We start from the raw sequence: 27,512 nt of genomic DNA, 5'->3' as shown, positions 1-27,512 counted from the left end.
TTGATAACTAGGAGATTTTGAAACGTTTAACCAAATATAGTTCGTTAACAATGAAAGAAAATGTGAATAATTCTCTTCGATCTTTTTACGTAACGGAACCTAAGTACAAATAAACAAGTAAACCTCGCAACATATAATTGCGTATCAACTATACCAATCTATATGATTAACGAGTAGCAAACGATCACTTAACGGTTGCATAAAACGTTTTAACAGCCTAACAATTAATTCGATCATCTTCAATTCTCCAGAGCAAGATTTTACAATGTTTCTTTATCATTTTCTTCTGTCGTCTCCGTCTTTGACGCACAGTGCGGTTGTCTCTTGGAATATTTTTCACGTTAAATAATTGTGGCGCTTTTTATCGCTACATCAAAGAGAAGAGATGACTTACCACACCACCGCCGGCGCTGTGAAGCACGAGACTCTTTCCAGGCGTCAAATTGGCCAGTTCGAACAGCAGTATGTAAGCAACAGTGTAGTTCATCGTGATTGCCGCTGCATCGAGGTAACTCATCCCGGCTGGTAGCGCGAAAACGGAGGTGGCCGGCACGGAGACGAGCTCTGCCCACGCCTTGTGATCAGGAAGTGCGACCACTCGATCGCCCACCTGAAAATAAGTAGTCAAATGTTTCCTGTACATTAACTTTATTACCATCTCTCTTTTTTCATCTTTAAAATTGGTACTGTCTTCGTACACTTTTATAAATCGATTTTATTGACCCTGCCGCAGTCCTTGAATATCTACGTCTCACTCTCGCTTTGCTTTCAATCTGGAGAAAGACTTTCAATGTTTTTTTGAAATTGTAGCATTGACAGAAGAAATTAAACATGTATCAATAACGATTCTCTTATATTTTCCAAAAATCTATGAAATTCCCCAACGATATAAAAATACAATTCCGTTATAAATAACGCAAAGGACACAGCAGGCTTGATACGTATGTTTAATACATATGCTTCTGACGACTGTTCGGTGTAATCTCATAATGTTTTAAAAATTTCTCGTTTGTGACTATGATTTGTGACAAATTTGAAGTTAGAGTTAGGTTCAGGTTAGGTTATACATTGTATTAAGTTATACATTAACGCGTATAAAACGAACGAAGGTTATAGATACTATAGATACTTTCACGCGATTTTCAATGATGCAACGTTCTTATAATGATTGGTATGAAGCCCAGGGCACATAACACATATAGGTTATGTAACAATTCGGCAATTAAATTTGAAAACCAATTCCATTCGACTGATAAAAATTTCAGATTCGAAAAATTGTGCTTTATCTCTCTTCCTCAGCAGAACGAAATAGGGATCCACTTTGTATCCCCGATTTAAAAGGTATCGACTTCCAACTCCCTCTATTTACACCCTCCGTCGTATCCGCACCCCAAAGCATATTTTTCAAATTTTCCAAATCTCTTTACGAACCTATCACGATCAAAGAAGTATTACAAATTATTATCCTCGCATCGCTTCTTCATCGATCTTCAAATATCTGTCCAGAGGGGATAACGCTTGCCATCGTTGCAGCAACAGCGTGATATAACGCATCCCGATAATTCCTTCAAACAGCGATTAACCATCTTCAAATGAGAACCCCTGCGGCAAGGCAGATTATCCCATAAAGAAGCGAGTAAATGAATAAAACAGAGAGAGGGAAGATCGCCACATATAAACCCAACAATGCCAAGAACTCGAGGAAGCGAGCCAGAGGGGAAGGAAAGGTCTGGGTTAGAGGGCGCTGCGTGCTCGAATATTCCATCTCGAAAAGCTTCCCACTTTCACGTATATACTCTCTATACAGGATGTTTCAAAAATAGGTGGCCAAACTTCGGTACTGTATTCTACTCTTCCTAAGGAAGGGAAAATGTTACATAAACATTAGTCTCTGGAAAATCTTCCTCTTCGAGATATAAATACTCCTTGTTTGTTTCGAAATTATACGTGCGTATGCTGGTTACGCATAACGATGGCTCATGAAAATATCCAAACATTTACCATACGAAATTTCTATACATATACTGTAATTTATTACGTAAAATATTTTGCAAAGTCAATTTCAAAATTAGAACATTAGAAAAGCGCTAACTAACGAAATTTTATTGGCGTTAATTGCTTTATTTATTCGTTTCTCGATAATAAACAACTTTACGCGTGTAATTTATTTCTCGAAAATCCTGCCGGTTTCAAAAGGTAGAAATTCGATTCTAGTCACGTATCCAAACAACGAAATCGGAAATGTATAAAGAAGCGGAGAAGTGATCAGTTTGACTCGTATTACGCGTTATTTATATTATTCATATTACAAGGTAATATTTCTGAAACATCCTGTATACGCTGTACAGGCTGGCCGGTCGTTTACACGCGCTGCTCGGATATTTGACCCTAAAGCCTTAAACCTGGCATCTTCTCCTCGGTTCTCCCCCTCGTGACCTCGAGCAGTTTCGCGAGTCGCGAAAATAGACCACCCCAAGATGCGAGAGACAGAGAGAAAGGAGGAAGAATAGAGTATGGAGAAAGAAACGTTTTCCTGTGGCGTCTACCACAGTACCCAGCTCGAAGAGTACCGTGGGACTCCACCCTTGCGGAAAGATTAGTGGGTGAAAAATTCAAGGACGACGCGATGGACTGAACGCGGAACGACTATTTCGAGAACGAATTTTCCTTCGGGCGGGCTACCGCTTTGCCGCGGGACGTTTTCTGTCTGACAGTAAAACCATCGCTTTTTCTTGCTTCATAATGAGGACCGGACGCGTTTTTCGTTGAGAAACCTTTTTCCTTTGACGGCTTTTTTTTCCTCAGTTTTTTTACCGACTTGAAAGAAACGATGGTTGAACTCGTAGAAAGAATTCTGTTTGCTTACGAGAACGAAAATATAAATTATGTCTGACTGTAACTTTGATTGCGTGTATCTATCATAAAGCGAGTAAAACAGGAATAAATACGTACATACATTCTCTTACGTTCCGAATGATAATCGAACGGTTGAAAATCATATTGGTTTCAGTGAAGCTTTTGAGAATCTGGCTTCTCAAATCTGGAGTTTGGGGTCGCGTATTTCAACTCGTCAAAGTATCACCCTCTGAACTCACAGTCAATTAAACTACAATTCTATTCTCTGTCGGAGTACGTTTCTACAATTTAAAGGAGTGTAACGATTCCTGCGTAACGATAAACGCAGAATATCGTTTCATGAAAAATATCAGTGAGCTAATTTATTGCATTACAATTCTAAATCCTTCGTCTGTATCTTAATCGATAGATCATAAATGTTTATGCTGCTCTACATCTCTACGAACGTAATCACAGAAATGGAATATCGATAGAAATTTATTTCGGCTGCTAAATATAACGAGCGTTCAAGTACTTTAAATATCGTATATACTGTTGCACGCTGTACATAGATTTCTAGAATCTTAAATTTCTCAGAAGTGCATCAACAGCCGCAGTTTATCAATCGAGTCACCACGATCTACTCCTAGTTATTTTTATCGGAAGAAATTTCTCTCCATCTCGTTAAATACGACAATCAAAAACTGAAACGGTTGATATTTCACGGGTAACCACGTGGCGTCCGGGAAAAAACCACCATGGAAGAAAGATGATTCGACAGTATAATAACGTTCCTAAGCGTGGCGTCGCTTTTTCCTTAGTGGACACAATATTTTCCATGACACAACGTTGCGTTGGGTCGATGTCGCTGGGAAATATTAGACGTCGTTTCTGTCCGGAGGCAACCATGGAAAAATCGATAGGAATCGAGCCAGCTCAAAGGAATAACTATCGAGACTAGAGTATATTACGTTGCACGTAAAAAGAACGAAAGTACACGCCTCTTTTTTTCCCTTAACACAAATTTGCATTTATTATCATATCAAGCGATTCTTGAGCCACCCTTTCATACATATTTTAGGGGATTGTTGATGTAGATTATACGGTGCTATGCCACGAATAAAAGAGCTACACACAGATAAATTATATCGTTTTAACACCAACCTTACCAGACCTGGGTCACATGAACGGTTTGTACATTTAACTTAAAATTGTACATTCATTGTTATTTCTATCGTTCGTCTAACTTTATGTAAATCCTGATATTAACAAAAATTGAGAAATCGATTAATCAGATAATATAAGAATTTACATAAAGTTAGACGAGCAAAAACAATAACAACGAATGTGTATTTTTAAGGTAAGGTTAGCATTAAATCGCTGACAAACATTTACCTATTAAAGAACTTTTGTTCGAAGCATGAAAGATGTTCCAAGGTTGGTGGTTGTAAGTACACCATGAGCATAAATCAACAAAAATGTAATTAGAGGTCCGCGCTAATTCGAAGGGGAAGATTATGGAAAAATAAATAAATAAAATAAGATAAAATTCTTCGTGAAGATTTTTAGAAATTATTTCACCAAGTGTACGATGAATCGTTTGAAATTCCTCGTTTGACATTGACAAGCAAAGGTGATGATACTTCGTTGAAGATTTGAATTTGATGGTTCGCAGAATTTGAATAGAGCGTTGAGAGTTGAGAATAAGTTAAAGATAACTGCTTTTTAAGGACTCTTTGCCGATAAAACAACCGACAAAGCTGGATGTAAAGTTTTCTGGCTGGGATGTTCCTTGGTTCACTTACTTTAAAGTTCTCCACGCCCTCGCCAACTTGCTCGATGTCACCTGCGCACTCGGATCCCATAATGAAAGGAGTTTTTGGTGGGGAATCGATAGCGCCCTGTCTGGCCATCAGATCTTGGAAATTCAATCCGCTGAAAATACATACAAATACATTTTATAAAAAAAAACCTGCTGTTAAGGTAAACACTCTATGTACGCATTAATACATGTACAATGTTGAAAACAATTCAATGCATTAACAAACTACCTAAGTCTAAATGTCCTAATATTTATGGTTGGCAGTGTACATTTTTTTTTTTGCGATTCCGTAAAACGACCAATTCTGCAAACACGAGCCGCGAGTACGATCGATGATATGGATTAACCGTATGACGTAGGTACAAGTTTTTAATACTTTCCGACAAACCGACGCTATAGTCGGAAAAAAAGAAAAGATACGAGGACTAATTTCGTAAATCTATTTTTAGTACAACTCCACAAAGGTATCATTGTCTTATTGCGACAAGTATATTTAGTAGATATAGTTATATACCATAGTAAATTTATCCTTGATATTCCGAACGATTACGCCTGAAGAAGAGACGATAGTCCTGCATCGTCACTAAAATTCTCTGCAATTGCCCTGCATTGCCGTTATATTCTGTGATAGCATCGGGACAAAAAATTAAAAGTACTGTACCACTTAGCAAAGCTTATCGCATTATGCAGTAACGGGTACTGCGGACACGCGTGCCTGTCCGCTTCTCACGTAATAACGTCGGAAAGGCGGCAATCGATGCAGATAAAATATTCGTGGGCAGTATTCGCGCCGCTTTTCCAGGAAGCAACCTGAACGAGCGGCGTCAGTACTATAGGAAGCACTGATAAAGCATGTACCGGCGTTGTTTCACGGTCCCCGACGTGGTCGCCACGAGAGAGACACCGGTTGTGCGTTGCGTGCGACGCCAGGCGTCGGTCTAGGCGTCGTGGCGCCTCGACTTACCCTCCCCGTCTGTCAGTCGCCACGTAGGGTTAAACAGAAGCTCGAAGGTAACCGCACACGTGTATTTATACGAGGCGAAACGGAGGCACGAGTCGCGTGGGACTGCACACGCATCTGAAATGTTCTATTTCAGCCCCTTTTAAAATCCCTTAAGCCGCGTTCATATTAGTCACGTTATTCTTTATTCTGCGTGTACAGTGGCTACAAAAAGTATTCGTACACGGCTGGCATTTATTATTTCTTTTTTTACATTACCTTTACCTTTTTTTTTTACGTTAACTTTATTACTTATTCTAACTTCGTGTTGAATCGTATTAAGCAAATGGTGAAACTTCTCTACGGATCGTTTGAGATGATCTTTACATTTTTCCTCGTCTTTTATGATTCTTTCAACAGAGTCTTCGCCGAGACTTCTTCCTCGTTAACTCTCCCCGTAACAATATCCGTCGAGAATGACGTTTGTTTCTAATAATTTCTGTTTCGAACGTTCATGCGATCGCGGCTTAATGACGCGCAACACTCACACAGAGACAGAGGCGGCGTAGTATTTCACCTCACGCGCGTGCATTCACGTGCGGCTCTGTCGCCTCCTCGGGATTCGTACTCGAGACTATCATTCCCCGGAACTCCGGAACTGGAAAAATTCTCTCTCCCTCCGAACAGTCTCTATTTTTATCCTTTACGAGCGTACGCGGCAAAAGAATTGGTATCGACTCGGTTGGCGTGACTGGATTCGAATATGAATGTCTCTCGTTTGTTACGAAACTGCGGCCATGTACATTTTAATAAGAGCGAAAGATTCTTTTGATTTCTCTTTGTCAAGATCTCCGATAATATTTCCTATTATATACATTAATTTCGTGTTAAAATATAGTTCAAAAGACTTAGGAGTGAGCGAAAAAAGGAATATTTCTCCTTAGCTTAGGTTAATATTTGATATAGCTGGTACTATCTCCAGGTAGACTGACCTCGCAGACGTAGCTGTCCTTGGCCTCGGAAAAAGCCAAAATTAGAAATGGCACTTAGTAACACGGAGAAAGAGATTGGAGAATGTTCATACAGAAAGGGAAGTGATGGGAAGTGGCAGAGGTCTGCTGTACAGTTGTCTGGAACGGAAATGGGATAATGCAATTGTCCCTCCTATCAGCGGGGGATTACTCAGTTCTCTACAAATACACTCAGGGATACAGGAATTTTAAGCATGCGAACAGTACACTTGCGCATGGCTCGCCTTTCATAGCCTCGGCTGTTACTTATTGTTAGAGTTAATACTAATCTAATGCGGCGAAAAAGATATTGAGAAAATCATCGAAATTCCCTGTCGAAAGCATTATGTTAAAAAATTCCAAAATATAAATTGACCGAGAAAAAAGAATTATAAAGTTTTATGTTAGTGTGATGTTAGGTCAATATCGAAAATACGTAATTCCAAAGTAGGTAATTATAGTAGAGAAATCGAATCAAATTGCGCGGGAACATCGAATCCTCCGCTACCATTTTCTCATCATCTATTCTCTATTTTCTAGTACGTCACTGCTCTGGAAACGAATTTTCAGCGAGTTCTCTGATTGCGAGATGTATGATAAGGCTTTATCGATGACCTGTGTGTGTCACATAATTTCCTGGGAATGACCAGCGCGATGAATCATTGTGCTTGAATCGAGAAATATCACGCAAGAGCGATAATAGACGAGAAAATTGTCGTTGTTATCTCAATAAAAAATATTTAAAACAACAGGCCAGGAAATTTCTGTCGAATAATCATATCGTTCAATGTTATTTTGCTAAAAAATTGTGTGTAAAAATTTACTTTTATAAGATAATTATTCAGAATCGAACGAACTAAAAGTAACAATAGTTTAGTAACTGGTAGTCAGTAATTTTCCATTATTTCAGTTAAATGTAATAATTAAAATCAAATAATTAATCTCCAAATTATACTCTCGACACTAACGAATCGCACAGGTCGTTGATTATGAGTAGTATAATGTAATACATGTCCTTAAAATATCATATGTCATATATTATATATATAGTATGTATGTATTATGTTGCTGCAATTTACAGTGAGTCACGAATCTGTTGGTCGAATTATCAAGCGCAACATACAAGCAGATCTCGTACTACAATTCTATACGTAATTATATATACGATTATGTATAAAAAAAATGGCCACTAAAACTTTTCTTTGTTTGTCTCGACTACGTCGAAATTATGTCAGTTTGCCTTATGTTCTGCGCAAAAAAGTAAAAGTACATTTTATATTCTATTAGATTCACGACTAATTCTGACACGATCAGTCATCGGACATTTCAATTAAATTCTTGGAAGTTTCTTCAATAACAAAACATTCTTTCTGCTTGGAAGAATTCATTCTATCGATACACGTTATTTCCATGCCATTTGATAAAAGCCTCACGTCTATGATGAAAGCAGCATTCAAGATGAAAGCGGCCTGATCGCAACGAATCACGAAACGCAATAATTTCACCCGCTGAAGTTATCGACAGCAAGGAAATAGCATCGAGTTACGTTTCACTTTGTTGCGGATTTAATGGATTTCACCAGACCAACTTCATTTTCTCAATTTATGAATTGAACGAACTGTAACCGATAAAAAAAAGTCATAAATTTCATATTTCATGCTTCGATTCTCATCCGATACGAAGGAATATTGGAAATAAAAGGGTACATCCACGTCACAAGTGGCAGCACCGTTTCCGTTAACCAATGTGGATACTTCTATGTAAACAGAACGATACAAGTTAATCCTTCAGCGAACATATACACAGAAAGACATCATGGGTAAATATCCTATCGTGTAGAACAAACATGGCGGATCCACTAACGTCTCGTCGCAAAGAAACGAATATACGCGCTTGAACGAACAAAATCTTCCCTCTTATTTCTCCGTGTAACTTGACCCGTCAATATTACAAAGTTAAAAGGAAGGAACAAAGGAAATGGTACGAAAAAAGGATAGTACGAAACTGCACTGTTTGAAGCAATAGGAGAATCGCTACTATGAACAATTTTATTCTAATTAAGCGAACAAAAGGAAGATTTAGTTGTAGTCAATTATTAAGAAAAGACGTATATACGACGACTATGATGCGTGATCTTCTAATTATCTTTTTGAATATATATAGGTACATCTAATTATATAGTTTTTGATTCTGTACAATGAAAATGCTGCTTAATGCGTCATTATCACCGACAACCGGACAAATTGTACGTGATTCAAAGCCGATCGCGTGACACAAAACATTTTCATTCACTGAAAGACGCTTAATCGGCCATTACATTCTATATGATTTATCGCTTGTTGTTTTCAATCGTTCGACGATTCAGATTTGAAATATGCTGATTTGATACATTGACTCACGAAGGTATTCGATATAGGGAGCTTATCGTAGAAAGCTATCATGTATATGTATATTATCAGAGCTATACAATCCATATTAAGATTTTATTAAACGTTGTAACGAGACATTATCATGATTATATTGGTAAAATTTGGAACCAATCCGAAAATGTACATAAAAATTACAAGACATACACAGCAAACATGAACTTGATAAAAAATATTAATATAAAGTATGAATTGTTGTATGAAGTTGTCTTGAATATATGTAATAAACAATTCCAGGAAGCTTTACCGATATAATCATAATAATTGAGTCTTATTATGGTACTAATGAAATTTCAAAATATTCCGTACAATACACATAATATATTGACAAAAGGCCCCCGTGTATGTTCAAATATTTGCGTAAGTCGCTGTATATTCCGCAAATTATAATCATCATAATTCAAAATTAATTCGAACAATGCGTTTTATCGTTTACACATGTGCGCACGTAACGTGTTTCTACGTTTTGACAAATATTCATTTGTTTCAGCGCGGAAGTATTAATTACGCTAGAAAGCTGTACAGGTGTAGACAATTTTGCAGGAGTTATAAAATTTTGCAATCCAACGATTTCCTCCCTGCGTTTCATAACGAGGAACAGTTATTTTCCTTCGCTTTTTGTATAATTGCCAGACAATTTCTGGAGCGTAACACGAATCGCATACCGGAATTCAACCGAAGATGGAATTCAGCGCTAAATCGAACGGTAATATCAAAATACCAAATATAGTTGACTGGATGATAAGATACGAGAGTACCCTGCATTTTAGTTGTTGCATGATTCAGTTCAAGAAACTCGTGATCAGTGAACTAGTATGTTAATTCTTTCAGAATGCTTTTAAGATTCTTATAATCGATAGAAACAAGCCTCTATATCAGAACCTAGTTCGTGATGCCTATATATAATCATTTATTTTAGTTTACATTAAATCATAACGAATGATAGAATAACATAACATATACATTATATCATATATATTATCAGAATGGTCTATCATATATTACGATAGAATCATGTATCATAATTTTCAAATTCTCGTTATGACCGTTTATAAAGCTTCGATTATCAATCATTGTGTCATTTACATGAATGTTACACAGTTAATAATAAATCACAGGTAATAATCAAAAACGGATTTGTTCCGTTCTGATATTAAAATCGAGCATGAAACAAGTTCCCAGCAAAGGGCGAAAGGGAAAGGTTCCAGGAGTTACGGGACTACTACGTGAGGCACGATTCGCGATCGCTTAATTCCTCTAAATTGCATGGAATTGAGGGGAATAATTTTCTCCATTCTTGGCACCGACCAATTGTACGGGAGGAAGAACGGCGACCATCGTGGACGACGACATGCAACAACGCACCCCAGGGTCACGCACACCATGTGCGCGAATAAAAGAAGACAGTTGGAGGACCCAGAGAAAGGGAGACTATAGGACGAAGGGGAACAGAAAGCGAAAGGGATGGAGAGTGCGAGGAGGACGAGCGAAAAGGGAGCGATGAAGTAAAAACATAAAACAAAGAAGTTGAAGAAAATAGAGAGGGCAGAAACTGAGAGAAAGTTGAAAAGAGAACAAGTATATAGCTGTTCGAGCACTTGAGAAAACTGATAATACTAACCATCGTATTATTAAGTATATAGTAAAAATAGTTTTACAAAATAAAAATTTATAGATTGCCATTGATTAATTAAATCAATATCATTTATCATTGATGTTATTAAACCTTTGTTCTTCGAACTGTAGTTCAACTCGACTTTCGACCATCGAATCCTCTGAACGCCGCGATCGCTCTACAAACCAGACCGTGAGAGAACGCACTGAACCGGGAGGAAGCACGCGTAAGTGTGCGTGAAGGGACAAGTATAAAAGAGAAGCGAAAATATAAAAGAGAGTAAGTACGACGAAGACCGTAAGAGATTTATATACGTAGTGACAAGGCCCGTGTATTAACAAGAGATCGCATGAACATGGATGAACCTATATAAAAAAATACATAGAAGAAAAAAGAAATGACTGGATATCGTTTATGCGAACCAGTATCGCCCAGTCATTTCAATTGCTATTACGTATCGTTACGTGATAGATGGCAGTCGGATAGGTTTACCTGCAGCAGGAGCGTGGTCGTCGGTCGTTCAATCGATCGACAGGGAAGACATCAAGGCGCCTGCGAAACCATAACCTCCAAGCAAAATCGCATGCACGAATCTCGCGTGACTTGATATATATACACACACACACACACACATATATATATATCGAAGTGGAGTTGATTCAACACGCAGCGAAAGTGCAGTCCGGCTGTCTGACGATGTTCATGTTCGTACCGCAATTTCTGCGTACAGGTTTTGGTTAGGTTTGGTTAGGTTAATACTCGTACGGCAAGCAATGAATCCTTTTAAACTTTAGACTCAGGAATTGATTTGTTACGAGATTTTAAGATTCCTGGTTTCCTTAAATATTTTGTGAGTAATCACATTCCATTGACAATTTCGAGATAAGATCCGGATTAGCAGATAAGACAAATTAATTTATGTAAATACGTATACATGTGTATGCAGTCGAAATCCGATTAAGTGTCCGATACAAGTGTCAAGACGAAATTTTTGAAGAGACTTTCTTTCTTACTGAATTCCTTAATATGAATATTGATCCAAGAATGCAAAGATTTGTCATTAAAGCTAGCAATCAATGGAGATTACAGAGAAATAGAAAACGAAAGTCCATCAATAGCTTAACGTAAGCGTAATTGCATAAATGATAATAAATATTAGAATTACAAGATGTGAGTCTAAAAAAGACCCAGCGGTGGTCGGGCGAGTGTTACAGAAAAATATGATGTGCGTTGGCTTTCACAGGAGCAGTCAACATCGTGGCACCGGGTGGGAATTAAAACACCATGTTCGAATCGATTCGACATATCCTCTTCGTCTAATTTCTTTCCAACGAACGTCATTTATCTTCCCGCACGGAGAGATGTGAGCCGTTTATCTCGTCACACGTTTGCATCTGCTATAAATAAATGCCCAATCCAACATCGATGCAATGCTATTAATGACTTTATACTTCAAAACATTACCCAATTTTTCCGATTTTCTGAAACATTGATGTGATGAATAATTGAAACAAATTACTAATTACATCGGAGATGACCTTCATTACCAATGCCCATTGATAACTTTTATTGGATCCAATGTAAGTTCCATTATAGAATTTCAGAAATTCTTTTTAATACTTCTCATTAAATTAGAAATGACCGACGTTTTCTTGTTCTTAAGTCATCACCGTGGGACTTATGGTCAGTATGACGTTAACCCATGACAATTAATATGCTTCTAAGTAGGAACGCATTACCCCCAATTATCGCTGCTAAGACTTCCATACAGCTTCCTTAAGCGTTTATAAGAAATATAGCGATGATTATTTCCAGTCTACTCTATACTCGTCATCAGCAACGAACTATAAACTATAACTGAAAACGTTCTGCTACATTGATCATATAAAAAAAAATATTTTAACCGTCACTTTCTATGCAAAATAGAAGTAAATTTCAACTTTTTAATAAGATCTGGAATAAGATATTGCTGGTCACGTGACGCGCGCTAGGCATAGTAGAGTTTACGCGGCGTCGTTGTAGGTAGTATAATTATTCGTACAAAGGGTCAAAATACGACTCGTGTTTCAGGAGTGGAATACACGCACCTAGTCGCGGAACAGGCTGCGGCAATCTTCGGTCAAACGAAGCATATATCAGACGTCTCCATGACGTATGAGGCGTCCAACGATTTGTTTACGAGTCACTCTCCAATCGGAACTCTTTGTTTTCGTGTTGTGTTGAGCGCAGATCGAAGAACTATCCTCAACGTTTGTATATATCAACCGATTAAATTGCGAGGAAACGATCATGAACTATAATCTACGGCTTCTCTACAGCAAACGATGAACGAATTTTATTCTACATAATTCTTCTAGCATACGTATATACAAAAATAGTAATTTAACATTGGAATTAATATGCACGAAACAATCTATAATTCAATGTTCTATCGACATTTCAATGATATTAGTTAGAGAATATTTTAACAGTTATAAGCGTAGTGGAAAAGAAATTTTTGAAATTTGACGACCCACGAGATGTCATGATTTCTTGTAGGTCACCATCGCGCGTTGAAAGAATGGAAAAACACGAGGCACAGAAACAGCATGGAAAACATATCAGCAAGCAATAATTATTTTGCACGATAGATGACCCCGTCGTCATCATGGAGTTATCAATTGTTTTCAAACTGGGCGAGAATACTGATACAGAAGCTCTTTGTTATTTTTTATCGTCTTCGTTGCAACCACCATATGTACGGGAGTCACGATCAAGACGAATCGCTTCGTAAAGGGTGGTTTCCCTAGCTTTTTCTATGCACCAGGCATTGACCTCGATGAATGTTGAAGCCCGCGATAACACGTGCCACATTTCTGAAGGGAATTAATTGAAACCAAGATAAAATGAACGGATAACAAATTGACCTTTACGAGAAAACTTTAGAAAACTATCACAATTGTCAGTCACACTTTCTTGTATGATACAATACACATATGCAATTTGAGTCGTGAAAGTCAATACATATAGAAAATATTTACGAATATATTACATGTATTACAGAAACTTTTTTGAAATTTCAATAAAATGTGACTACTAAGATTAAATCGGTAAAGTTCGAAACAAAACAAAATGTACGAAGACAAAGTTATGAGATATGCATTTATAGAAGAAGCATACGATCCCAAAATTATTTAAATAGTCAATTATCCAGTATATTAGATTCATAAGAATTTATTAGATTATTAAATTTATATAGATTTAGTTCCATAAGTGTTCGAATACTTCCGTAAGCGCTGACATAATAAATTAAAACCTAGTAGCATATATTTAAAGCGCCATTTCTAAAAACATGGTTTGTCCTTCATGCCCTTAATGTCAATTTCCATGAGCACTACTCTGGCTATCAGAGGGACACCCATCAATCCTCATTCCCACAAGTTCCTGCCTAACCATCGATTCCTTCAAATAGATCAATCCTGTCCACAATTGAAACCCTCACGTGGTTCGTCGTCTCCCCTCTGCATGCCTTACTGCATTTGTATTCGACTATACAACGTGGTATATCACTAGTAGCGTATACATACTATGCCAGACCAGAAGAGGGGAAGGTTAATTTGCTCTCAGGCACAGCTTGGGTACAGGACTGAAAATAGATCCTTCATCCTAACACCAAATGTGTGTCTTTGCTTTCAAAGGACACAGGAAACTGGGGAACAAAATTTTTACTCCCTACTGTTTCCTTTTCTATTTCCGCTATTCCCGTTGCTGTTAAGTACTTCTACGAATTTGATACAGGATTATTGTTAGCACTGATCCGCAAGTGGTGGCCATCTTTCGACGAGAATATTGATTAGAGTAGTCGTCAGGCAAACAAAAGAATTCCAACATAGTAATTCGATAAGCCACTTCCGTTTCGCTTTACAGTCTTCGGACGTAACGTTTGTTCTTGAATACTTTTTGCTTCTAGATTAGGTAATCTACCTTTTTAGGTTACTTTAGTTTCTAGTTCGCAATTCGAATGGGGTTAATTACGTAGTTAGATCTATTGTAGGTGATAGTCATTTTCGAATACTAAAGACAGGGAGAAAGAATTTGTCACGACCTGAATAGGCCAATTGATTAGAGTAGCCCACCGGGAAACGAAAGATCCGGGTTCGGATCCAGGGGTTCGGTTAATTCGTCGTATACCGTATGTATCATTTCTTCTGCGACTGGTAACCTCTGAATGTTACAAAATCACTTTATAATGATGGTTAAAAAGAGAGAAGATAAAATTCAACGTCCTGTTTTTGAGCTAAAAGCTACAATATGCTACATACTTTGGAAGTTTAATTATAAACAGCTGTATATTACATTAATGCTAATATGTTAACATATGGTAGCACGTATTATAAAGAACATCTATTCAATGGAAATATATGTGTGCTGACGTTTAATAAGAGAGTGGATTAACAAATTCTATCCGAACAATATGTGTCCAGCTTAAATAGACAACGAATGGACATGGTCCACCAGCGATAGAAGATTACGAACAAAGGGAAAAGCGGAAATCATGTGCCACCGCGTAAATCATCCGTGAATACGCTGCATCACGTCTAATTACACGGGACACTTACTTTCCTCTGATCCTGAACATGAGAAATGCACGAGTTAATGTCAAAAATTAATAGTACCATTAAACATTTCCATAATTAAATAAGGACAGCTAAATGTTTAAAAGATATTTATTTTAAAGATATCCGAAATGAATTATTAATTTTCTTACTATTATCACCTACATAACATTAAAGATTATTCGAAGGTTAACTACCAAGAGTAGCGTAAATAAATTACTAATTTTTTTACTATTATTAACTATATTTAATATAAAATATTTGTTTTGAGGTTAATTGTATGGGGAATAATGAAAATAGTAAATTTAAAAAATGTTTCTATTATTGGAACGTTTATAAATATTTCATAGGTATAATCTATTAGAACACCCGGTACATGATTGACCAGATGTAGACACGAAGAATTGAAACGGTAAGAACAGCTGCGGTTCTAAACGCGAGCTGTTATTGTTTTTCTGACTCATGAGTGGCAATAACGGAATGTCAACAGAAGTGTCGCTTCTGTTCAACTGCGAACTATTTTCCGACGTACTTTCAAAACAACTGTGTTTGACAGCCTTTAAGAAGAACCATTATTTCACAGTATACTACCGATCAGTAATAATCTATAGTAGACAGTAAAGAGTTACATGTTCTGCGAAATACAAATCCCCCTACAAGTTAAGAAAGAAGAAGAAAGATATGAATTCGAAAGATAGGAAAGGTAGAAATGACATAACCTATTGTTCGACGGAAGCTTAAAATGAAATTGTAACGAACAATTTTTTATTTATTTTTAACAACAAGTAATGATTTTTGACGACAATATTTTTCAAAAACACGAACAGATCAATATTGTAGAAAATAATTTATATCCGACTGAAAGAGCATTTGCTGAATCCCGAAGTTCAGTCTGAAGAGTGGGGTTCAGCTGTAATAGGGGTAGGGGGTTCATGGTGTTCCATGAATTTTGTGCGCATGCATCCGAAATCCGTGTGCATTGCGTCTGTACGTGTTTGTGCGTTTGTGTGTGTGTGGGAGGGGATGCAGAAAATACGGGTGTGGTTCGATCAATACGAACATCCCATGGATCCATTGGTGCGTGCCTCACACAGGTATACGTTTGTTTGAGGTGATTCACCTCAAATTGTGACTGTCTATAAAAGTTATTTCAGTTTAAAATCCTACCTTTAACTCCTTTATCATTACGTAAAATATATATCTTTGTGAGTTAACAAATCTTTAAGATAAAGTTGCAACGCTCAGTACCTGCTATACTCAAATATTGATAATAGTAATAATATTGACAGAAGTCAATTTTTCTAATAACTATTGTAGCTATTATAGTATATGGTATTAGGATTAATAAAAGAAGGTAATAAATTTTGAGGTTAAGAGATCATAAAGTGTTCGAAACCTATATATTATGATTATGATCCTATTTATTACATTCTTGAAATTATTAACAACTTTATTATTACAAAGGAAGAAATGTAACGAACAGATGTTCGACAGAGTTATTTTTAAACCTAACCTATAGGACGTGTTTGTGTGGGTCTCGCGCAGAAAAATCGTCAGTAAAACCCGACGGAAATGAGGCTTGCACGGAGAAGAGATTACGGTATATCGACTGTTGAATGGTATCCGTTCAGTTTCCCATAGCCCCGATATTAAGACCTCGTTAATGTGATAAAGCCGGTTAGTCAGATATAATGGCGCCTTTCATTAAGCACGTTGAAAGGTTGCTTGGTAAAGTTAGTGTTCAAATACCGAATATACATATATTCCTATCGCGTAATCTAATATACGTTTTGTCTTGTGTATTGTGAGACATAAAGTGAGTTATGCCCGCGACTAATTTCGAGGTTTCGTTTGAACAGTAAAATTAAGTGTTTCTATAAGTACTTAAACGTATTAAGGCGAGTACACATTGGCATAACTTTCTATCACTATTTTATACATATATCATAATATGTATATATACATAAAAGTTATACAAGTTTTCTGTACTTAAACATTTGAGGGCTTCATCTTACTAAGTCAACCTAATATTCTAACATTTCTCTATTAACAAAAATTATACATGTTTAGTTTTATCATTAAACGCATACAATCCTAATTTCATTCTTCTTCTTTTTATTATGCTTAATTGTTACACAACGCAATTGCATAAAAGTGAAAGGGGATTAATTTTCCAATAAATCTAAAATACTTTTCAAGCAAGTACTTGCGATAGCAACAGGAGAAATTGTGGTAAAGGAAATACGCTGTCACAGACCCGGAATTAGGAAGGTCGAGTAGCGTTTGCTCAACTGGTATTCAAATATTAGATCGACAAATATTGGGTATACTGCTGCTTATTCGCGTAAAAGGCGTACACTGACCCACAATTTCAGGTCATTGTAATTTATCATACTACTACAAAAGTCTCCGTGTAGGTACACTTTATGAAAGAAAATTTACTTTTATTAAAATGTATGTATTAACCATAATATTAATTACGCAAACTATATATATACAATATCGTGTAGAAAAAGAAATCTAAAATCGAAGAGTAGAATTAGAAAACAATTTGTGATTTCAAGAGAACTTGTCATAATTAACTTAACATTGATTACAAAACTTTTATTCTACGAATAAAATAAGAAATTCCTGGCCCGTGACGTTAGAAACAATTGTCTTTAGAATGTTGTTCCTACAGATCGGCTGAATAACGGTGAGAATATTTTTTGAAAAAGAAAACGCGATTTCGAGAATCGGTTACCCTGGAACGAGTCCAGCAGCGATTCACGAGTTCTCTCGTAACGAACTTTAAACAATAGGTTTATACACGGGGAAACTACACGCTCTAATCTGCTTATTGTAATCCACTCGTGAGAGCGAGCAAGCGCAATTTCAAACTGATTTACCAGGCGCACTAGCTACGGATCGATTTCTTCCGCGAAGGTTTGTCAGGATCAACGCTTCGTGTGAATATTAATTAGATGACGAAGCCGTAGAAATTTCCTATTTTCCGAGTTACGTTGAAATATTGGAAGTTATCCCTATCATTTGCCTTTCAAGCAAAGTTATATTATACAAACTGTTAATAATGATATAACGACTAAAGTAATTGAAATTGAACGCAGGAAGCCAAAGATGGCACAAAGAATATGATAAAACGTTCTTCGGATTCGAAACAATATACTGTCATTTTTATTGAATTTTCTTTATCGAAAATCCGCAAAATAGAAGACGAGGTAACGATATTAAAATATGTATCGACAAAACGTCTATATCATCCCCATTTTATCGTGTGAAACGGTTATGAACATATGCGCGGTGTAACCGAGGATCACAGAGATTGCTGTCTGAATCACACGCTTCACTTGTGACACACAACTTGGGCCGGAACACGATAGGCAATGTAGGTATGCGCACGCACGGTCACACCGTGGAAAATTGCATCTTAGAAAAGCACGCGGATGAATTATCATGTTATACTAATTCACTGTCCGACGATGCTTTGCGCATGCAGAGTATACACCTCCAGAAACGTGGTTCATCACCGTGTTAACATTTTCAACCGGAAAATAGCACGGATGAAAGCGAGAAAAAGTTTCATGCGGAACGATACCAGTTTGTATACCTCGCGTACTGCTCTAATGAAATTTACGACGTTATTTGTTATTCGTGTTTCCGCGCATAATGCAAACGTAGTAGGATATTTCCTTTATGTATGTGCTTGTAAGTTTGCTCCCCTCCCTCTACCCCCCGTGCTTTTCTTTTTTGTGATTATGAGAGCATGTTTGATGGAGTTTGAGAGAAAGCAACGATTGTAGGCGTGGAAATGCGTTCAGGTCGAATTGTAGCAAGTAGATTACAAATGTTTATGCGTTTATAGTAAATTTAAATATGCAGAATTGTGCAAGTTATACGTAATACGTAAAACTATATGAAGTATTTAAGATACCGATTATAATACTTAGAATTTAAAAGATAAAACAAATCCTTATATAGGTTCTATATAGAAAAGAGAGAAAGAATCGAAATATTAAAAATCCGCGCGTGTAAATAAAATTTATCTTATCGCTGATTCAACTGATTCGCTAGAACTTTCGCTAGCATAATCGAGCGCAATACCGGCCCACGATTGGTAAAATTCGTTTTTATCGCGATTTACAACGGAGAGAAACTTGGTGTACTTAGAAAGCGCAGTGGAATAAAAAACGTAGAAAACTGATCAACACAACAACCGACAAAAGTCTCTTTCATGTCGTTGTAAATTCTTCGAAACGCTAGCTTAAGGAATGTTTTAGACTAGTTTTAGGTGAAATTATTTGGGTAGTAGAACTTTTGAAAAATAAAAGCAAGAAATCTGTAATCTTAATTGGCTATAAATTAAAAAAATTATGAAATAGAAAAATTATTAGGCTTAAAATGGCGCTATATATGTTATTAGGAGTATACTCTACATAATACCGTGAAATTTGTATAAATCCGACGAACTGTCAATCAGTCATTTCCCAAGTTTATAGCGGTGACTCATATGTGCAAGTGATCCCCACACTATAATTTCTCATAGTTTTGTTCCCCTTTATCTGTTGACAATCTTACGTGTACAATTTACAGAAAGAACGGTCGTAAAATTTATTGAGTCTACTTCTTCGAATCTCTCCCAAATTGTCCTCTTTCATGATTCTATACATTTTTCTTTGAAGTGTCTAACCTTAATTTATCAAATTCTTCGTTTTTTGTAATTGAAAGAAATAAAAAGAATAGAAAAAATGAAACTGTTCATTTTCTCTGGAGAAGGGTACCCTGTCTAATTTTTACCCTTCCCGCATCTAATGAACCACTCGTAAATTATTTCATGTATATTATTAAAAATTAAATATCGCAACTTTATATAACATAAATCGTTTTCTATGTGCTTTCAGAATTTTGTTGCTAAAAATAAAAGAGCAGATAATTATAAAGAATATAATTTATAATATTATAAATAGAGCATCATTCAAATATAGATAATAACAATACTCATGACTATATTTACATATAGTTTCTAAAATTTATTGACGAATAGACTGTTGATAATGAGAATGAATCACCAATACTGATAATCTAGCCCGTAAATAATTTTTTCTACGTTACATTTACTTTTATATTATTTGTATTATTCCTAATAAATACTCGTTGTGCTGTAACAAATACGCATTTCAATTCCTCTCGTTGGTTGCCAGCTAACGATCATTGGCGCTTGCGGAGATGGGAAATTTTCAAATGAGAGCTGAATTGTCCGGAGTCTCAATCACTAATGTCTACGCGTCAGAGACGAGATGTTTCTCTACGCAGGCATGCCAACCTGATATGACCAACGCTTGGAACGCTTTCAATTTTCATCCCCTTTCAAATTACTTTAGTGCACTCAATTATTCTAGACAATTCCTAACGCTCGTTAAAACACAAAACTTTTACCAAATCGCTGCATATGTGAACAACAATTCCCCTTATAGTCAGCATCATATAAATGAAAATTTGTTTCATAGCGAAAATTTGTTCAGTTTCCGTTGCGTTTTATTCTAACCTCTAATCAAAAGCAATTTTTAATTTATTACCTTAGACAGTGAAATTATTGTTACATATATATTTATATTATATGGTATTATAAGTTCTCGTTATAGTTCCTCCAAAAGGAGTATCCATTTGCTCATTAAGAAATAATCAAGAGTACTTTCGATAATACTCATTGACAAACATTTTCTAAAGACAATCGAATTACCTAGAGTGGCCCGGATTTCTCTCCCAGCGATTTCAAGCGAGGCACTCTTCTCTGGGCGCGTCGCGCGCATACGCAGGGGTGCCAGCAGCAGCGTGTAACGAACGTCTGTAGTTGTGCAGACAAATTCATTCGAGCAAGCATTGGCAGCGTGATATCTTTCTATGGGGGCTATTTTCTCATCAATCCCAATCGCTTTTATGAAACGTGACTCACGCGTGAAAAGGTCCGCACGCCTTTGGCGAATCCGATTCTCCCCCTATATTCGCTATCCTTCTCTACTATTCTCTCTTTCTGTTACATATTATGTACATACTATGGTCACTTCGAGAAGAGAAAAAAAAACCAGGCTTCTCGAGCTAGAGCTATCTGCAAATAGGAAAAAGAGCCGTATATACTTAGGACTGTTTTTTTCATGGTCAAGAATTCTGGATACCTAACCTTCGCTATTTAGTGAACAGTGAGTTTCAGGCGTTAGCAGCCCCAATATCATTATCGCCGTTACCATGGTGCAGAAGCGGATGCGACTTTGTATTGGAGAAACACATAATGTCGAATAAAAGAACGACGAAATTACGAAAAGTAAATTTTTCAGAAAATCCCTTTTGTAATGTATTTATTACACAATTGTTCAACAAAGAAGATATATTGTTATCGGATGTTATCAGAATTTCCCTATTGACAGAGCAGCAATCTTATGAATATCGACAAGTGGCAATAACATCGACGTTTGAATTATTTAAGCAAACTTGTTTCGAGTGGACTGTTAATATTATAAGCTCTTTTGCGAGAAATAGGCTTTATAGGCTAAGAATAGAGCTTTACGTAAAATACGATATGTAATAATAAATCAAAGAAAGCAAAGAAAGTAGGATTCGATATATTGAACACATCTTTTGCATCTCCATAACACCATCATTGATCAGAGTACTGCGCAAGCGGTCGTGCGAATTTTACGAACATATAATGCTTTCTAAAAGACGAAGTTTCGCGAACGAGCTCAGTGTTTTATATAATTACACAAAAGAAAGGAAGGTATAAAAATATGAAGAATTTTCAGGGAATTTTCGATGTGAAACATTTTTGTCTTTTCATAGTCGTAAAAATATTGAAATACCTTACAGCATACGTCGTAAGGTACGGAAGATAGCGCTGCTTTATCGCTTGCAAATTAGTCGTAATATCCGCACGCCATTTGTAACGCTACGGTGACACGAGTACGATCGCGGAGAATGAAAAAAGAGTTAAAAATGTAAGTAACGAAGAAAATGAAATTTATTAAAAAAAAAGTAACAGGGTATTAAAAGTGATCAAAATCTTGGATTTTTGCAATTGTAATTCACTTATGTGAATAATATCGGTTAGAGGAATGACACAGATAAGAAAGATACATATTTCAGGGAATTAATTTGAAACAGAAAATTATCGATTATTCAACTATTTAGCGAAAGAAAAATCTGTTTTCTTTTACAGTTAAATCAATATTCTCTAGATTTTGGAGATCTCTAATAAAATCTATATAATTACAAAATAATTAAAAACAATCCTGCTTCGAATTATAATATTGTTCTTATTAAATAGTATTTTATTGAATAATTATCTTAATAGATAACTTACTTTCACAATAATTATTCTTGTAAATATTTCAAAATTGATGATTTCTCTAGTATATCAATTCTCTAGAACAAACCAATGCTATGTACCACATAATGTATAAACGCAATGCAGGAACTAAATATTCCCGAATATCCCTTGCATGTCGTAGTTAAGTACATGCATTAATGGCATGGTTACCTATCTAATAATCCTTTTTCCCACGTCCGAATTAATGGATCGTACATAGAGCTATCAGACGCGGTTTTCCAAAGGCTGGCTACTTCCGATGTAATACATAGCCATATACATAATAACATTTTAATTTTATTCGATTCATTTTCGTATGTACGTATATGTATACTAAAATGTGTGCGCATTTACACATGTGCATACATATACATAGCAACACGATCGAACTTCTCAATGTGAATTGTAAAGATAGATGGACAAGACAAAACTATACCCCCGAATACTCAACTAAGTTGCAGAGTTAAACGGCTTATCAAACTCCGTTTCGCATATTGCGGACGCATACACGGACATTAAACACATGGATAAGTATTCTATAAATGTAACTGCCTGTTTAGCCTGCAGACTGCATTGTGTTCTGACGACTGACGAATGTTATTAATATTTTTTCGTCACGACCACAGTGCATTTTCTATGATGCAAAACTTTCAATACATCGGTTCATTAGATGCAAGTACGTTGTTTTCTGGAAAAAGTAGCATCGATATTCTTCTTCTATATGACAAATTTTGAGAAACTAGTGATTTCTTTATACTGTATCGGATTTCTTTCGAATTAATTTTAGTCTTAATCCGGAAATGTTCTTCAATTACTCAATTGTAAAAGCATTCTTTACATTCTTCCTTTTAAAACAGGAAGAATCATAGACAGCATATCTTCAATAGAAAAATAGAAAGAAATAATTTTAGAAGTGAATTATATTTTGAAAGAATGTTGATTAAAAAATTTACCAATTATTTAATTTTTCATTTACATATAATAAATTATAAATAATATATTGTGTAAAATATTAAACAAAATTCAGCTAGTATCGGAATAAGGAATAAATCTTGTTTAGAAATTGATTGTATATTAAACTGACCTTGTACCGAGAAACACTTGTACAAGTACTTGGGACATAATTTTGAACTAAATGAGTGGAACATGTACGCATGCGAAACCATTAAATGTTTTTATTAAAATTCCTTCGCATCCGTTATAAAATTACTCATCCGCTTCGTAACGTAGCAATGAAATTCTAATTACCAACGTCTCGGGGAGCAGATACCACGCCTTAAATTTCAAAGATGCAGTGGTATTGTAACGGTCTGTTCGCTAGGAGATCGGAACCTCGACACTATATTTTCTATTTTGTTTTCTTCCCGGCGATTCACCTTGATTGAAACGAATAACAAACTACCGAAACGTAATGCGAGTTGTTTCTACATAATATACGTATTATGAATTATAAACTTTAGGTTTACTTGACAATTTTTCGATAACGAACAATTATTATCAGTCACTGGTAATAAAGGAAAGATATTCTATACGTGTTAATACGGGTCTCTGGTTAGTAAGACCAACCATATTTAGCGGCCTTTAACTGCTTTATATTCAAACAGGATAAGAGACGCTATCAAAATGTCGCTTGATTCCGTTAACGTCACATTAATCTTAATTAACTTCCTCTACTTTTCATCTGATTCACACGAATTTATTGATAAAATGAAAAAATTGTTAATACAACTATTGATTTCACATCAGAACTATCTACAATTAAAGTAAACTTGTACCAAGGGAATAAAAATAAAAAGTACATAAAAAAATACAAGGAAGAAATCAAACCTCTTTGCTATATACTTTATAAGAAATCATTGAAGCGATGCAAAAAATCTGCTGCTATAAATCTACCGAACTTCTATGAACAATTATGAATTATGAAATTTTAGTCAGATTAGAACTTTTAGTATTAACTGACGCGTTATTCGTAATTTATTGCATGTTTTATATAGTAGTACTACATTAACCAACCAAGATTCTGCTTTGCTAGCCAACCATCATTATGTCTACCATTTCTTGCAACTGATATTTTGGAGTGGCCCTTTTGTATTACGTATGTAGAATAGACAGATATATCAAGTGTTCTTTCCGGTGAATTTCCAAGAAATATATTCTCAATATATCCAATAATGGACCAGATAGTGTCAACTATGATCACTTAGAGAAGCACTACTGTACGGATCATTAAACTGTTCGACCAATTGACTATTAAACTATTCGATCAATTGGTAGCAAATAAACTGTGGATTTTTATGCGTTTATAGGAAATTTGAGGACACAAATTTGCACAGAATGTACGTAATATGAAAAATATATAAAATAATATAAAACTATATAAAATATCTAAAGCATAGTGCTCTTTATAAATAAAACAATTTCCCATTAACGTTCTACCTGTTTAATGATAATCTTAAAAATATGAATTTTCATAGAAATCCACATTCTAATACTATATATAGATGATACGAAAATACGTGCATACAGATTAGAATAAAACTTACCATGCTTTAACTCGAATGAGGACTTCTCCCTCGGCGAGGGTGGGCTCGGGCTTCCTCAAAGCCTTGACACTTTTCAATCCGCCGAAACCATTCAGTACAATAGCCCGCATGTCCTTCGGCTCTGGCGTGGATTTCTCCTCGCCGTTCTCCTTCGGTTTATTATCACCGTCGCCATTCTCTTCGACTTTCTTTTCTTCTTCTTTGCTTTCCTTTGGCTCTTCTTTCTCTTGCTTAGACGGCGTCGCTTCCTGAGGTGGCTTTTCACCCTCGGCGCTCGGGCTTGTCTCGTTCTTGTCCTCTGCCATCTTTCCTCTAGTTTTCTTTCGCTTTACTCAAAAACGTAGCTCTATCGCTCCTTTTTCTCGCTAGAAGCGCGTATCTTCTTTTTCAATAGAACGACCACGAAGGGTTCTTTTGCCTTTGTATTAATAATTGATGAAAAAATAGACAGGAGCAAGAAAGAAGGAAAATGCCTCAATGAGTCCTCTCTCTCTCTCTCTCTCTTTCTCTCTCTGTATCCCTACCGCGTTAATCAAGACCGCTAGCACGTTTGCACCCGACGAGAGCCAACGTTGTTCTGCGCAATTTTCCGCCACAGTGGCAGGGAACGTTTGGTGCCGGCTACGCCGGCCGGTGACGCGCGCGGTGTTGCCGTTGCTTAGCAACCGCGCGCCCCTTACAACCAACCAATCAGAATATAGCTGCGCGTCCCACCGTTCACCGCTACGTTAAACTACATTGCGCATAGTATGACAGGTGCCGCGAGTCGTGGAACATTGGTGTTCGCGATTAAAAAGTAGTTCCCCTCCTCTGGGTAAATTTGCATTAACCCACGCATCTTCGACTACGATTTTCGAATCGATCGATTCAATGCTTGTCATGCATCCTTTTTAACATGTTAGCCGCCATGGTGGTTATCGATAAACTAAGAATGCTTATGCAAATCCAAATTTTTATGAATACAACTAAAAAAATGATATTTAGATAGAGATTTGTTGCACGTCATAATACATGTTTTATGGAATATTTTATATACGTTATATGCATTTTGTGCATTTTTACATCTTCAAGTTTCCCATAAATGTATAAAAATTCGTATTCTAGTCATCGGTGAGCCATGTTACTAAATTTTTTGGAATCATTAAAATAAAATAAATTTTCTGGACTAGCAAATTGTCAACAATGTGAATGACTCAAATAACATTGACAGAAGAATGAGCGCAAATACAACATAATATTTTTCAAAAATTAAATCTTATGGTACAGTATATTTCAATTTATTGTGACACCAACAGGGCAAAACATATATAATTCGCGTGGCAGTCAACACTCAGTGATAAATGATAAATGGATGATAATAAGTTGACAAGATTGAACCATATTAAACAAACGATCTTTGACGATAAGATCGAATAAATGTTTTTATCTTCTAAGTGAACTTTCTCGTTTTGCATTAACTGTGTATTGTACTCGAAACCTGTTTTACAAAACAACATGATATCATTTACCATAATCTAACAATGATTAATGTTTGATTATGAGACTCTACATTTATCATAGATTGTTATAGTATAATGTTGCATGCGAACAGAAGAAAAAATACGAACAAATTCGTGTTCTCATTGATCATGGTATCGAAGTCATTACTGAGAAATATTGTATATTATACCTTGTATATTATTGTATATTATAAGGTATAACCAATCGATAGTAATTGTTATTTTCTCTAAATGATTGCTTTTTTTATACTGTTTGTAATAAAGTCATGAATAACTTACTCCGTACGAGATCGATGATTAATATTGGTAAATATGTAAACGTGGATATAACATGAAGATGGCTAAAATGAATAAAATCAATTATCTGCATAATTGAGCTATATCGTTAAAAATGGAATTATGCGAATTAAATATTTCAATTAATTATACCAATAACGGATTCAGGATTAAACGAACGCTTCTCGAATAGAAAATGCGATTGAAACGTTAGACAGAGAGAGAGAGAGAGAGAGAGAGAGAAAGTTACGCGTGGAAATTAATTCGATACTACAGAAAGGCATAAAGTTTGAGGGGTACGCCTTTGTACCGTAAATCACTAACGCAGATACGTCGAAGAAAAGTGGTTTCTTTCACGTTGATAGCTAATTGCGTCGTCAAAGAACAATGGAGAATGAACGATGCATATATATTCACGATATTTGAAAACAAGCTTCGAATTGTATTCGTGAATTATCGATTAGTTTGAAGCATATACCATTGTCCCACAAAAATGAAATATAAAGATACATTTTTACCATAAACATAAAAGCAATAAAAATAAAAATAAGTTTTTACTTTATTATTTGCTATTACAATAGGTTAGAATTAATA

At 35.9% G+C, this 27,512-nt stretch overlaps 1 protein-coding gene across 2 annotated transcripts in view; it reads right to left on the bottom strand.

Moving 5' to 3' along the window:
• Positions 1 to 25,840, bottom strand: part of LOC122573688 (synaptic vesicle membrane protein VAT-1 homolog-like) — a 35,347-nt gene extending 9,507 nt beyond the window's left edge. For both annotated transcript variants that reach the window (XR_006318796.1, XM_043740394.1), the window contains exons 1-3: positions 25,144 to 25,840; positions 4,641 to 4,770; positions 395 to 610 (exon numbers count right to left, since the gene is read on the bottom strand). Coding sequence is in view for 1 of the 2 variants with exons in the window: in XM_043740394.1 (XP_043596329.1) it covers positions 395 to 610; positions 4,641 to 4,770; positions 25,144 to 25,448 (651 nt within the window). In the remaining variant the exon portion in view is untranslated. The remainder of the gene's footprint in view (positions 1 to 394; positions 611 to 4,640; positions 4,771 to 25,143) is intronic.
• Between the last annotated feature and the right edge of the window lie 1,672 nt (positions 25,841 to 27,512).

Source organism: Bombus pyrosoma, linkage group LG12 (assembly GCF_014825855.1).
Source record: "Bombus pyrosoma isolate SC7728 linkage group LG12, ASM1482585v1, whole genome shotgun sequence".
NCBI classification, from domain to species: domain Eukaryota; kingdom Metazoa; phylum Arthropoda; class Insecta; order Hymenoptera; family Apidae; genus Bombus; species Bombus pyrosoma.
Note: the sequence above shows the minus strand (reverse complement) of the source record. Positions and strands in the feature narration are given on the sequence as shown.